The 16,033-nt window shown below is 39.0% G+C and overlaps 1 protein-coding gene across 1 annotated transcript in view; it reads right to left on the bottom strand.

The window, feature by feature from the left end:
- LOC149303314 (synapse differentiation-inducing gene protein 1) overlaps positions 1-15,658 on the bottom strand; it is a 36,759-nt gene extending 21,101 nt beyond the window's left edge. Inside the window, exon 1 of the mRNA XM_089481657.1 lies at positions 15,179-15,658. Within this exon, the coding sequence (XP_089337783.1) occupies positions 15,179-15,658 (480 nt within the window). The remainder of the gene's footprint in view (positions 1-15,178) is intronic.
- Between the last annotated feature and the right edge of the window lie 375 nt (positions 15,659-16,033).

Raw genomic sequence — 16,033 nt, forward strand, 5'->3', positions numbered from 1 at the left:
TACAACTTCCGGTGCCGGCACATCCAGTGCCGGCACCGGAAGTTGTATACGCGTATTGCGTAGATGTCCCCCGCCGGCCCCGCAAGACACCCGGGAGTCTGCTCCGGTAAGTGAGGAGGACAGTGGTAGCATATTTCGGGCAGGGAGGAGGACAGTGGTAGCATATCTCGGGGAGGGAGGACAGTGGCAGCATATCTCGGGGAGGGAGGACAGTGGCAGCATATCTCGGGCAGGGAGGAGGACAGTGGTAACATATCTCGGGCAGGGAGGAGGACAGTGGCAGCATATCTCGGGGAGGGGGACAGTGGCAGCATATCTCGGGGAGGGGGACAGTGGCAGCATATCTCGGGCAGGGAGGAGGACAGTGGTAGCATATCTCGGGGAGGGAGGACAGTGACAGCATATCTCGGGGGGGCAGAGTGGCAGCATGTTTTTTTGGTGCTTTTTTAAAGAAAAAAACTTTTTCTTTAAAAAAGCACCAAACTTTTAGGGTGCGGCTTATATCCGGGGGCGGCCTATATCCGAGCCAATACGGTATATGAGCATCAAAGTCAAACAAAATTCTTATATAAGTTTTCTATAAGGGCTCCAAATCATTATATACCAAGTGAAAAGCAATATTCCAACACAACTGCATTATCATCAGTTTATGATGCACAAACCTTTATGCAATTATCATCTGTGTGCTTGAATATTGCATACATGTTAAGAAATATGACGATGGACAAACGCAGGGGCTACGTAAATGCTAATCTTAACTTAAATTATTCAGTACAATGGAGTGGTAAATGTGTATTAGAATAAGAAGGAAATAATGCCTTCAGTGTCAGCACTTAACAAAGCTGTGCCACAGAGTGCTTGCTTAGCATTATCCTAGAGAGCTTGGGCACCGAGTTCAAGCTGCCATCAGTTCTACAGATGTTCTTCTACTACTGCAGTGGAAGACGTCATACTTAATATTTCAAATTCCTCGTGAGAATAGTATATTTTTAGAACTCTGCATATCCCAGTATGCAATTCTAAGCAGTTAATACACAGACAAAATTAAAAGAATTTGTTAAATCTATTTATATATGATAAAAAAAATTAACGAGTGGAGAAAAAGAAGCAACATAGAAAATCCAGCCTTATCATGCAAAATAATAAAACAGATCAGCCATATTACTTCCAAATATGTTTCTAGAAAATATCTGAAATTAAATCAGGAAACAATTATTCAAAATACTCTGCCCAGTTTCCTTCCCCGATGTTCTTTTTTTTATAGGAGCTCAATGCGTTTGCTGGGTATGTGTTCTACATCCCTAACAATTATTTGACTTTTATTCTTTTTAGACAATTTCATTTTACCTACTCAGTAGGTCAAAAGGTCACCAAAAAAATTATATACACAGATTTGATTAAGGGCCGCGGTACACAAGGGTGAACTCAATGTTCTTCCATAGCTTTTGTGTTCACCTTGTGTTCACCTTGATAAAGATATGCTAAAGGGGAGATCTTTGATCCGGCTCAGCACAGCCCTCACAGACTTAAATAAATGGTGTTGCGCACTTTTAACACATGGCACATTGTGCATTCAGGATGCAGACTGTGGAGTGGGTACTGTACTGGCTCAGGCATGGGGCAGCACCCAATCCAAATATACCATTGACTATGTCACTGATTCTGTCACTGAGCTCTTCAGTATGGCCCATTATACTGCTAATATTTGTCTATGGAGATAACATGCTTATGTGCTTAATTTTATACACCTGTTACCAATAGGTGTAGTTAAAACACTCAATAATTACTTAGGGATGTCGACCCATTACTTGTTGCCATTTAGGGCATCATATACTAAGATATGTAGCATTATTGATTATTATAAAGTGGAATTTTTGTATATATAAACAAGGTTTTCTAAGTACGTAGAATCTTGAACATTATTTTTATATCTAAGCTCTGCACAGCACCAATTCCATGAAAAGTGTATACATTTGTAATGTATATACTGTACATTTGGTGTCCCTGTTGTCCCCACTGTGCATAATTTAATGAGTCCAATAATATGAATCATCTTGGCATAACAATGGTTACATCAACTGTGTCTTAGCTGAAGGTGGATTTCTTTTCATAAAATATGATTAGAAGAAGAGCTGAATTTCTGAATGTGAAAGGGTACAGAGCCCAGGAAACCTAGACTATAGTAGGCTAGACTATCAATTACTGGGATTAGGTTCCAATGAGAAAGCATAGGCAGAGAGGCGACATGATCGTGCCTGAGGAAAGTCCAAGAGTTCACTTATGGGTCCCAAGGGCCTGCTTCAGATTGGTGGCCCTGGATGTTGAGGTGGGTTTGTGTCTATATTATATAAGAAACCCCCTATCTGGTACTCTATTGCTTCTTTTATTAAAAAGTAAGTATAATGGCATCCCTTACCAAGGTAGTAGCAGGGGACAGTTATGGTAGTGCGGAACAAGCTGGGGTTGGTTTAAGTGGCTGCATCAACACTGCAGTTGCAACAGTGGAGCTGGTTAACTCTGCTGAGGCACAGTCTCGGAAAGTGGGAACGGATGGTTTGGGAAGCATAAGGAGCAGGTGAGGTTATTGGAGACTGCAGAATGACTGGTGTACATATGCTTTGGGAGACCCCTGGGGGCACATCTTAAGCAGGAAGATAAGGAGAAGCATCATGCTGCTACAAGTATGAATGCTCCTCTATCCCCGGGGCTTTAAGAAGGAAAAAGGGGTTAAGGCTCAGAAAGCTATAGGGATGGGGAAGCAGCGTCCCTTATTGACACAAGTTTGCAGAATAGGTTCAGAATTCCCTTTAAGGAGTATCCTTAGTTTATACTTACCTCTTGGGATAACCGGAATATTGGGATGAGTTCGGGTTTGAGATTTACTATTCTGTCATAGTATATGTTTAATGAAAAGTGCTGTGGCCTTTTACAATTCAACAAGGTGCGTAGGTCATGGGTTTTAGTGACCACAGAAGACTCTCAGATAAAATAGCATCTAGTATTTACAGTATTCAGATCCAAGTAAAGTGGCAAATGGTCATGACAGGAAGCAGAGTATGGGGTTTAGTGTTACATAACAAGATACGTGTTCTTGTTTCAATACCAATAAACAGCCATACACAAAGCAAAAGTAGACAGTGTAATGGCTACACAATATTGCAAAACATGGGCATTACTGATAAAGCATCAGTTAAATTTTGCCCTTGAATGACTTCGTAAAGTCTAAAGAGAAGTTGCTCAAGCAAATCTTATGACCCTAGCTACATGCAGTAACTTAATTTATATTGCATGTCAACAAACATGGCCTACTGAAGGACTCTACAGCCATAAACCTCATAGTGGATAAGAATATCCTCTAGTCAGTGGGTATCACATATATCTTGAAATTCATTAGAACTGCTTTTTTACTCCTCCTCTCAGGTTCATTGTATGTAAACTTCAAAAACACGAGTAGTAGTTTTTCCCCCCATAATGACTACATGTTGCATGTCTTGTGATTCTACAGCCTACAACTGAGTGATATATCTTACACTTAGACTGCTAATGGCTTTTTGCGCTTGTAATGATCATTATGAGCAAAGCAATAGTGCAGGAGCTAGCGCAAATACAAGAGGACACTATGGTCCAGAGTATAACCCTTGCTATATACTCAAAAATATATTGGCTAAAGAATAAATAGAAATGATTATACTGTTCTCTGCCAATGTATTTAAATCCTTTGTGAACTTGAAGCATCTGCTTTTTATTCGTTCTCAGCAAAGTTTCTAAAACACACTGGTTTGGCAAGAACAAAAGGCAATCTGTTGTTTTTATTACGGTATAGAGGAACAAAACATTTTTTAAATCAGGAGATTATGCGTTGATTAACTATACCCATGAACAGTGCAATATGGATTCAGCAAACATCAACATAAAGATCACAAAGCATATCAAAGTTAAACCTGTGAAAGCTAGGGGTGTGCAGTAAATTGATGGCAAGATGCTTTCAGTATCTTGACCCCAATATATCTTCTGATTTTAAGTGAAGTTGTTAGTGTATTATATACTGGTCAGAGGTTGCTTCATAAGTGTAATTGTGCAGATGAAAGCAGGAGTCTCTATCTTAAAAATGTTGCAGCCAACTGCCTGCTATATGTATGGACCAACAATTTCACCTGAGTGAGAGTTGTGAAGTGGCTCTTACTTCTGGTCTAGTGTGTAAGCATGAACGATTTGAGTCTGATGACACAGATCTTGCTTATCCCCACACAATTGTTAAACCTATGGACCGCAAATTAACCACCAAGCAAGTTACCCTCTTCCCCAACCCAATGTGTGCTGAGCCAGAGAGATAATGGACTGATGACCTGGGAGCATAGTGCCAACCTACACCCTCTCATTCATGATCAGTTGAAGGGGAATAAATAACCCTATGGGAGGCACAGAGTGTCCCTATCTTTCATCTATCCCCATTTTCGTAGGATGGATAGGGTTAAGTCTGCCAAAAAAAAAAACACTTCCCATGAAGCTATACATAAATTTGTAATGTATTTGGTGTTTTCAAGAGAGTCATCGTTTTTGTTCTTCAAAAAAAAACAAAGATTCTGTAGTTTATAGATTGAGGACTAAAATCTCTAGTTTCTTCATGATGTGAGCCTTTTCAGATGACAATAAGTGTCTTCTCTCGTATGGTGTATTCTTCCAAATAAGCACCCATGTCACGTTTTGTTCTGTTGCTTCCCTGAACCTCACATAAGTATTTTGCTTACAGTGTAAACTGCTGTTTTGAAATGATTGATGGTTTGGTGAATTGTTTTTGTCAGAGGTTACTCTCTTCACATTGGTATATGAACTTATTGGACCCTTTGAGGTTTACAAAATGCTAAACTGTAGGTTTTCCCCAACCTTCTGTCATCTTTTTTTTGGTCCCAAGTAGTGCTGTCTTACAATGTTACTGAAATCATAAAACTGATACATTCTAAAGCAAACAAAACAAAAACACCAGTAAAATCTAAATTTTAAGTGGAAGTCAATCAGAAATCATCCACTCCTGTTCTGGGCTGGATTTCCTTGTAAAACAATGTCTCTTCTCTGAAATTAATTAAACACCTTCCATGTTACTGTCAGTTTGTGATTATAATTTCTCCTCAGTGTTGCCTCCATGGAAGACTTCTCATGTTGGGCACAGAGGATTAAGGCATTGTTTTTGCAACAGCACTGCATGCCAAAGGAGCAAGTGAGGGTTAAATGTCTTAGAAGAGCACAGATCTCTGTTTCGTTGTGGCCAGCACCCATAGTTCTAGGACCGGACCTCAATATACATCTACATTTTACAAGCAAAGGAGAACCTCTCTACGCCAACTGATAGTAACTAAAGACAACAGCACTAAATCACCGGTGTCTCAAGATAGATAATAAGTTAGATAAAAGAAGGGGTTTGATAAGAATGCTATCACCACATGATCCACATCTAAATTTTAACAATATTTTTTTTACCTGCCAGCAACTCTCAAGAAGTAACTAGAATCAAATGAAATATTTCAGTTTTTTATGGGGATATGTATAGACACGTGTCGGCCACTGGTAGCTTTTCAGGTGTTGTAAAACCAAATGTCCCATGATGCTCAGAGAGCCATTGACATACCTAAATGATTTTGGAAAGCTGACTAAAGCATCATAGGATAAAAACCCTACTCCATGACACATAAAGGATCGGAGGCTCATGATAATATGACCGTCCCTTGAAATCATATTTAAAAACATGGCCAGCGAATATCAGAGAGGACTTTTCAGATGTACCATGCTAGTTTTGTATTAGTTTTGCATTGTGGTCTTTGGACAAGGCTTTCAGCAGCTATTTCTGTTAATGCATGGAGACAACAACTGAGTGAGATTACCATTGCATCCTTTAATAATTTATGCTTTTTGTGATGATGACCTTTCAGTGTTTTTGCTTTATCCAGACTTGATGTTTTTTGCTTCTTATCTTTGTTTAGTAGGATATAACTTTCCAGTATATGTGTGGAATAGTCTGTGTCATGCAATCACCGTCATTTGATTATTTTATTATCTCTGAAGAGGGATAGTAGTCTTTCTGAAGCTACAATTATGTCACTGTGACACAATCTGCTGAATCCCTCCATGCATCTGTAAGTGGCAGGAAACAATAATTAAGGTGTATATGATGGTGGTAGTGTCCCTTTAAAGAAAGAACCCTGCAGCCAAAGGTCACATGGCTATGGATTTATGCATCCACACGATTAGATTATTTAAAAAATGCTATATCTATGCAATATCATAAGGGTAAATTAAGAGAAAACAGTAGTTAGAAGTGACATGTTTTGATCCTTCTGAAAACAATAGTAATAAAAGATCTGTAAGTGTGATGACAGAACAAATGTCAGGGTACTGCTTCTACATTACAATCCTTATAAGATTAAATAAATGCATGATAAAAAGCAGTCCTCTCTCAAATCTCATGCAGAGGCAGGGCATGACTGCTAAACCCTGCTTGGTCAGGGCACTGTAGGCAATCATTGGCCCAGTGGGGCATACATTGCTGCATACATTTACCTTACCTGTAGCTAAAATCCTTCACTTAATCACTTACCCACCCTGGTATGGACAGTAGTTATTGGCACAGTCCCTTACAAAAAAAATACTGCACTTTTTCTGAAGTAATACTGCAGTTTTTTGGACATGAAAAAACTGCAATACTGCACTTTTACTGCAGTATTACTGCACATTTACTGCAGTTTTACTGCATTTGTACTTCACTGTACTGCAGTTGTACTGCAGTTATTTTTGTATGGAAGTACAAATGCAATAAAGCTACAGTACTTTGAAGTACAACTGTAGGTTTGCAATATAAAAAAAAAATGCAGTAAATGTGCAGTACTACTGCAGTAAAAGTGCAGTAATACTGCAGTAAAAGTGCAGTAATGCTGCAGTAAAAGTGCAGTATTGCAGTTTTTTCATGTCCAAAAAACTGCAGTATTACTTCAGAAAAAACTGCAGTAATTTTTCGTAAGGGATTGGCTGTGGTGATATCTGTTAAGCTTTTGCTGAGAAAGAGTTAATGGTTTTACTTTGGTACAGGCAACCCAAGAGCGATTAAAATTGTACCCAGACCTGTAATCTTTAGGATTAAGGGATTTCACGAATTTAGAGCTACTTGGTTCTTTGCCTCTAGTTGATGAAGGCAAATAAACAGTTAATTTGTGTTTAACAGGAAGGCTCTGTCCTTGCCCAACACAGTTTATCTGTCCTGGTAATAATTATTATATGGTATCTGGCACAATAAGCAATTATAAGACACTCCGGTGACCATAAATAAACACTGGATGTGCAAACACTCATGTAGTTGGAATAACTTTGTTGTGTAACAATTTCTCTTTTGTCTATGGCAGGGGTATCCCGACACAGGCCTTGAGGGCTGAAAACAGATCAGGATTTTGGTAATTTTGCACACAAGTGATTTTAATCAGTTACTGTGTTGTGGTCCTTGAGTTTGATACTCATGTTCTGTGGAGTTAATGAATACATAATATTCTGCTGACACTGTTGATACTTATAAGCTATTTGTTATAAACAACAATATAATGTTGTATTAAATCTTATATTCCATTCAAATTATATAGGAAACGGGGTGGGTGATGCATTGATATTCATTTTATATATTTCTAGAATGTAGAAACTTGTTTTATGTTTTAAGCTATTACTTGCTAGACATCATAAAGATAGCTGACACTGGCACTGGAGTTTGGTTCACAGACTTTCAAAGCAATGAAATTACCGCTGAGTTGGTCCTTTTGCCCTATCTATGTTTTAGGAACATAAAACGCAGAGTAAAGAGACTGATTGAAGTGAATTTTGCAAAAATGTGATTGCTTTAATTTGGCCAAGCAGAATATATCACAGAGTTAAGCTTTCAAGAGTGTTTCCATCCATGGGTCAAGCACCAGTCTAAAGAGAGTTTATCTGAAAGGATAAGCGCTATAAATCGCACGTAGCTTTATTTGCAATTATAACGTCTGTTGTAGGAACAGTCTAGTGTCCCGGGCAGGATCCTCAAAAAGATGCATATTAAATTATTTTTTAATATGCATTAACTATAGTTAAAAAATAAAATAAATGACTCACCCTTAGGGGAAGCTGCAGTGTAACAACATTTCACCGCAATGATTGACTGCTTTAAGTACATCTCCTGCAGGTGGGGGACTACTCAGCACTCCAATGCGTGCTTGGCATTAACATTTCTACACATTTGCTAGCTGTTTGGCTAGCACTATATACATATGTAACATTTCTACTTGTATTTTTTTTAAACTACATTTCATTGATTATCAAACTATCCCACATATTTAGGAGCAAGTCAAACTTCTAACAGATCATATTTTCCCACCTCAGGCATTAAGGAGCCAATTTATTATTTTCTGTTTTTTTCTGATCTGGATAACTTTTATCCTCAACCCTGTAACGGACAAAATAGTATTGGTTTAAAAAGGGTTTTACGCAAAACTTTTAATAGAACAATTATCTACCTACTGAAAGAAACCCAAATAAATACTTACATTGTTGTAAAAAAAAAAAGTATAAATTCAGTATACCCCAGGGACATGAAAAAATGCTTGGTGTAAGATAGAAATAATACTTACTTTTATCATAATAATTATCTGAATGCAATAATTATTTGTATTCATTATACCGTACATACCTGTTACTTACCCGCCCCTGGCTCCCACGTTGCCGACACGGAGGAGAGGGAGACCCCCCTCCAATGCACGGACACCGGAGCCGCCACGCAGGAGAGGGAGACCCCCCTCCAATGCACGGACACCGGAGCCGCCACGGACGAGAGGGAGACCCCCCTCCAACGCACGGGCACCGGAGCCGCCACGGAGGAGAGGGAGACCCCCCTCCAACGCACGGACACCGGAGCCGCCATGGAGGAGAGGGAGACCCCCCTCCAACGCACGGCTTCCGCCGTCATCTGCAGGATTGCCGCGCAGGAGAGGCAGACCTCCTGGAACACGGCGTCCGGTTTTGGTACTCGCGCGGTGAACTCCCAAACTGCAGGCATTTATGAGGGGAGATTGCGCCACACTCATCATGGTGGCGATTCCCGGACATTGGAGGTGACGTCATGAGGTTTGGCGGGAGATTTGAACTTCCTCTGCGGTTCCTATTTAAACCTCCTCAGTTCTGTCTGACTTTGCCTTCTGTTGGTTGTCTATGCCTTGTGCTAGTCCCCAGATAGCGTTTTCTGATTCCGTATTCCTGTGTATGATCCCGGCTTGTCTGACTTCGTTCATTTCCTGATTCCTGACCTCGGCTACGTTTACGTTTATCCTGTTTTCCTGAATCCTGACCTCGGCTCCGTTATATGACCATCCTGCTCTCCGGAAACCTGACCTCGGCTTGTTTGACCTGTTCTGTCCTGGAGTCCTACCTGACCACGGTGTCTCCTAAACTACTTGTACGTGACAATACCAAGGTATATTCAAAAGCTTTTAAAATTTCATTTTGGTGAACCACCACTTTAAAAACGCTAAGGGACTGAAATATTACCGAATCTCAGGAATTACATATATTTTACACACATTAGCCCCACGAGATATTTTGAATGGGTGAATGATGAATTAATGTACAATTGTTTGTGAGCGGAAATGAAACGCGCAGGGCATTTAGGGGGAAGAGGTGGCAGAGACAGGCTGTTTAGGAGCAGAGGTGGCACAGGCAGGCTGTTTAGGGGTAGAGATGGTGGGGGCAAAGGTGGCACTGTGGGACATGTTACTTGTAAAGGTGAAAGAGACAAATGGAGAGGCTACAATCCCATGTAATTTCAAATAATTGATACATGGCTGGGTGCTGCAGCACCAAAAGACCTGGTCCAGGTCCCAAATTGTAACACAAAAACAAATAGTTGTACCAGCCGACACCAACAAATCACATGGGGATATCCGTAAATGTACAAAAGTGGATTTATTAAGCGTCCATGAACAGTAAAATCAAGGAGGGCAACAGAACAAAAAACATGAACAAAAGGCTAAACACTTGCAGTGGCGTCTCCAGCTTTCATGTTTAGGGGGGGCACGTGGACCAAAGCAGGGGGGCCAATTCTAAAACTACATATACACTATATATATATATATATATATATATGTATGTGTGTGTGTGTGTATATATATACAGTATATATATATATATATATAATTATATTATTTATAAAGCACAGATTCCGCAGCACTGTACAAAGATGAAAATGTTACAGACAACGACAAGTAAAATACAGCAATTGACATACAGCAGGCATGTCCAAACTTTTTTCAAAGAGTGCCAGATTTGATGAAGTGAGCATGTGCAAGGGTCGACCATTTTGCCTGACATTCTTTGAACCATTAAAATTAAATGCAAATTAACTATTTTATGCAAAGTTTATTGAAAACAGCATACTTTTCATTTTGTGATTTGGATGACAAATCTAAAAAGGTGTTAAATCACTCTGCCTTTAATATAAAAAAAAACGGATCTAGATTTGGGCAACTTATCTGTGGGGGCTTATCAGTCCGGAACGCGGGCCGCAATTGACCCTGGGGCCGGACTTTGGACATGCTTGACATACAGATGCAAGTGGAATAGAGGGTCCTGTTCCCGCAGGAACTTACAATTTAGGTGGATAAGAGTCAGAAACAGGAGGTGAGGACTGCGTGGTAGTGAATGATGTTAATGTAGGTCGAGATAAGCATTGTAAGTGGGCGAGATGGAAGTTTTGATGTTTATGTCAGTGGTAGGCTTCCCTGAAGAGAAAAGTTAATTCATTCTCTTGCTCATTCTGACTCTTTATTTCAATATTCTTATTACCCTCCTTTCTCACTATCTACCCTGCTCCCCCCTTTTCTCACCATCTCGCTGCTCTGTCGCGGTGCGCGCTGCTTCACTACTGAGCGCCAGAATATGACAGAGGTCTTGCGGAGGAGAGTGAGGGGTCGCCGAGCGGTTGTTGAAAACTTATTCCTGAGCGACCACTTGGCGCCCCTCTCTCTCCTCCGCGTCAATCAGTGCTGCCTCGCGGCTGCAAAAAAGACCCCAGCGTTTCAATTGGGGGGGCACACAGTGGGGCACAGCATGAAGTAGGGGGGGCCATGGACCCCTATGGTCCCCCCTGCTGACAAATACATAGATATTCCCCTCTGGTCCTCTGATATGCCACTCTGGCCCCCTCCCATGATATGCTTTATGCTGCCTAGTAATGCCACTCTGCCCCCTAGAAATACCACTCTGCTCCCTAGATATGCCACCCCCAGACTTACCAATGCACCCCCAGACTCCCTGGTGTCTAGCGGGGCCAGCCTTGTCTGCAGCATTCCCCAAATGTCCCCTACAGCATTTAGGCAGGGGCTGGGAAAAGAGGTAAATGAAAATGGAGGATACGGCAAAATCTCCCGAAGCATTTGCAAAATAGACAACATAAAAACTTAGAATATTAAAGTGCATATGATGGCTAGTGTCCCTTGAGAAGAATAATATACTTCTGTATTCTTGCCATTCATTTACACTGAAGGTTGAAATTCAAGAATCAAAAATGATCTTGACAAACTAAGTGTAATTCAAAAGGGAGGAGACTTTTGGGGAAATGCAATTCTTAACTTCAATGTCATATTGGTAATTTAAACTTTTGTAACTTGTAATTTTGTAATGATCTGTCAGTTTGACGGGCTTATTGTATAGGAACTAAGTTTACTTAAAAATGAAATTAGAACCACAGAACAGATGTTTATAAAAAAACATCTAGGAACATATGTTACATAATCAAATCATTAGGCTGACAGTTTGAGTGACAGTCAGTCACGCTGACAGTTTTATTTCTTTCTTTCTTTCATTTCAAACAATTTAGAAATAGGATTGTGTTGTAATATCAACAGTCATGAGTTGTTCTTCTTATTCTTAAGGTGGACATGTCTACTAAAATTCAAATATATATAGATGTAATGAAGCACCTTATTTTACACAATCTGTTTTATTCTATTTATAAATCCTTCTTTCAGTTGCCTCCCTGGATTATCCACTAAAGTGGAAATATGCATTTCTGTGACCACCTTCTAGTACAGGGTAAGCCTAAATATTGTTACAGTTTGTAAGATCAGTTCCAAGAACCTTTTGCACATGAACTATGGAGGTAAGATTGGCTCCTAATGCAGAGTAAAGTTGGGGATGTGAAATATTCAACCCCCATCTGAGTCTACCAGGTCTAGAGCTGCAATGATGGCACAGCCCTGGCACTTTAAGGCCACCAGCTGCCTGACGAGTTAAGGGCAGCCGACAGTTCGATATCCACAGCGGCACTCTATGTTTTTATGCTCATGTAGTGTATTTGGTGCTGTCGGCCAGCTGCCCACCAGGAATTTGCCCGGTGTGCCAGATGGGCTTGGTCTTGGTGCCTATATCTTTCCAATCACTAAACAGACCTATGATAATGTTAGTATTTCTTCTTCTACTGTATGTAATAAACCACCATAAAACTGACTAATGCCACAACTCTAACAAAGTACACAACTCTAAAAAACTGAATAGTTTAGTTATTTAGTAATTTTGTTGTATTCTGTGTAACCATACAATACTGAGCTTGGACAAGGTATACAATGGGTTGCTAAAAGAGCATCTAGGAAATTGGTCCTATGGGAAATAAGACACATAAAAATGTAATAAAATATGTAACTAAGAAATAAAATGTGAATTCATTCTGCAAACTAGATTCAGTGATCTTGACTTTACAAGTAAAATTGATTTACTTGATATTGTATTCTATAATTCACAGATAATGCATTTGCGGTCATTAAATTTAAATAAACTACAGTTTTAAGGGATGTGTTCTTTGAATGTGTATGGAGATAATCTTCTTTATTTCCAATATTTTCCATATTCTTTGGCAATAATTCCTCAGAGCCTAAAATATAAGCTCAACATAGGTTGGTTATTTAGATGTATCAATAACACATTCTACAGATTCATGCAGTATATAATAGCTGCCAACAATCTTAACTCTCCTGGGATATTTGCAACGTCCTGGCTATTAGCTGCCATGACACTATCAAGACTGTTGGAAACCCTAAAGTATAATGCCTAAACTGGGAGCTGCGCTTAAGATAAAGAGGTGGAGATGGGACATTTCAAGGGTGATGCCCTATGATTTAATGATGCATGATCTAATGTCACTTCTAACCTTTTGTGAGTGGGCCTGTGAGTGATATTACATACACTTGGGTGCCCTGGGGAAGGGACACTTGAAAGTTCTTTAAATGGGTAATTATTTAGACGTGGTAATTTATTACTTAGACGTGGCAAAGACTTTTCATTTCTCAGTACAATGTAATAACTTGCCCAATGGATTTCCCTCATGACAGGAACACTTTTGGGAGGTGTTTATTAGCACCAAAGGATAAAAGACACATTTCAAGAAATTACAATAGAATGAGTATTATTCTCTCTCTAACATCTGCCAGCAAAAAAAAAAAAAGTTCTAATCCACAGATTCCCTGAAGGTTTACTTACAATCATTCATTTTTGGATACAGTTCACAGCAAAGTATTACTCACTTAGCAATGCTGTGAAAGTAACCATTTTTAATCACACTGAATTTAGATGAAAGTGCTATTAAAAATATATATCAATACTTTTGTTTTTATAATGCAATTTTATGTAACCAAAAATAATACTCCAATACAATTAATGTAGCAATCAACATATTAAATCTGAAATAGAAAAATGCAATTTTATGATAAATTCCTTATCTTATAACAATGGAACCCCTTAAACCACCCATGAGAGGACTTATCTGTCTGGAAAAAAACAAACAAATGAAATTATGTATTTTTATATTATTTATATTATTTATTATATACAGATACAAGTCAGAATGTGACCACATAAAAAATATGAGATCATAATAAATGTATTATTAAAAATGCCTGTGTATGCCATGCCCCCTGTATGAATATATATAAGTATATATATTTAGAAATTCTTGTTTTTTCCTCCAGCTAAATGTAATCTAAAAAATACCTTTTGAAATTGCTGAAAAATACATGTATGGACTGTAAAGCCATCTTAGCCTGGTACCTAATGCTGATTCTCCCCTACAAGACTCTTCATAGTGGTTTCCCAACCCATATTTCCTCACATATCTCCAAATACACAACTATATGGCCCCTCCATTAATTTGATCATCTTCACCTCTCTCCTGCTCTAATTTCTCTCTCCTCATCTCCAGTTCTTCTTCAAAAAAAAAATCTCCCAAGAACTACTTTTTCCGGGAGGCCTTTCAAGTAACGGGTTAAATCACCTCCTCTTACCTGTCATTGCCTCACCTTTCCTAGCATTGTGTTGCAGGGTGCCAATAAGTACATAATATAATAAGTATAGTAATATTTATTCAATGTTTACGATGGAATACAGTTGTGTGGCTTCTCCACCTCAAATATTTGCATTTTACCTCTTATGTAAACCACGCCCACCCCCTGATTGTAAACCATTTGAGCAGGGTCCTTCTCACCTTTTGTTTCCTCTATTCTATCTACTTGTTATGCCAGCTAAATCACTAAGACATATGTGTATATATAACATATGCTTACATGATTTTTAGGTCCATAAGATCAAGTGAGCTGTGTGCATTCACAAAGCCCTCTGCACCATAAAAGAATGCAAAGTATTCTGGGTATTCTGGGTTGGTACATATGCACATATTTCAGATTTAATGAAAGAAACATTCTTACAGTAGCAATGACAGACTCAAACATGCTTTAGACAAACATTCCTGATTTATGGGCAATGTCCTGCTGTCCAACAAGGTTGACACTATAGCTCATAGGGGCTTTGAGAAACGTTGTTTCTTGCACCCTACTCCTGGATGCACTTGCATGTTAAGACAGGAGAGAGCCTTAGGGAAGTGTCCCTTATTAGCTCAGTGTTATATGTTACAGAAAGCCCCACTGCTCTCCAGCTCTTGGACCTCAAGTCCACAGTCCTTAAGTTATATTATGTTAAGTGTTTAAGAAAACTCAACACAGAAGGGAAAGTTATCAAAAAGGAATACAATACAAACATTATAATACAGAACATTTTTCCAAAAGTATGAGTTTGCTTTGAAATACTATTCACTAGTCATACTATATCAGTTTGGTAAGATTATTTCAATGCTAACCTCTAATTCCTGGAAATCTTCCTCTTCTTCCACATCATATGAAAGAGTGTGTATTTTGATATCTTCAGATGACAGATCAATGAACTTGCTGTCGGGGTAGTCAAGACTGTCTTTAGTCGGTGACCTGTCTTCAATGAAAGTGGTTTCACAGCACTCAGCACTGACATTTTCACCCCAGGAATGCAAAACATTCTCAGAATATAGAATTATATTGGGACGGTAGTGAGATTCCACAGTCTGTTGAAGCATATTAGGATCCAAGAGTTGCTGAACAGGGTCACTTTTAATGTTGTCTAAGCCAGTCTGGGGCGAAATACTTCCAACAATGTGACTCTGATACTGAGGAGCTGGGTAAACAGACACCATCCCATCTTTATTTTCCGCCATTAAATTTCTAGTATTGATTAAGCCATTTCTTTTCCCAGTCTCTGTGATTTTATTATGCATAAGCACACTGTTCTGTTCAATTAAACCATCCATATTTTGTATTTGTGTGTTTTCCTGGCTTCTTTGGCTTGACTTGTAAATTGGAAACTCAGGTCACATTTGCCTAATGGCTTTTATTTTCCTGAAAGCAGTAAAAACAAATGGTGTTAGAAAAAAACAGAAATGCAAGCCAGCAACAACTAAAATGAATACGCAAATGAGTCAACATAATTTAGTCATTATTAGAGATAACACATATTTCATCTTCAACCCTCCCAAGTGATTGAAGGGTGTGTAGTAGATTGCTGAGCACTGTTATTTTACAGCTACATTAATTAACCAGCTACATTCAAGTTATTACAAAATAAAAGAATGTCACATATGTACAGTATGGTGTGTTATTTGACACTAAGATAATTAAAATATGTT

Source organism: Sceloporus occidentalis, unplaced genomic scaffold (genome assembly GCF_023333645.1).
Source record: "Sceloporus occidentalis isolate IW3139 unplaced genomic scaffold, rSceOcc1.0.p SCAF_15, whole genome shotgun sequence".
In the NCBI taxonomy this organism is placed as follows: domain Eukaryota; kingdom Metazoa; phylum Chordata; class Lepidosauria; order Squamata; family Phrynosomatidae; genus Sceloporus; species Sceloporus occidentalis.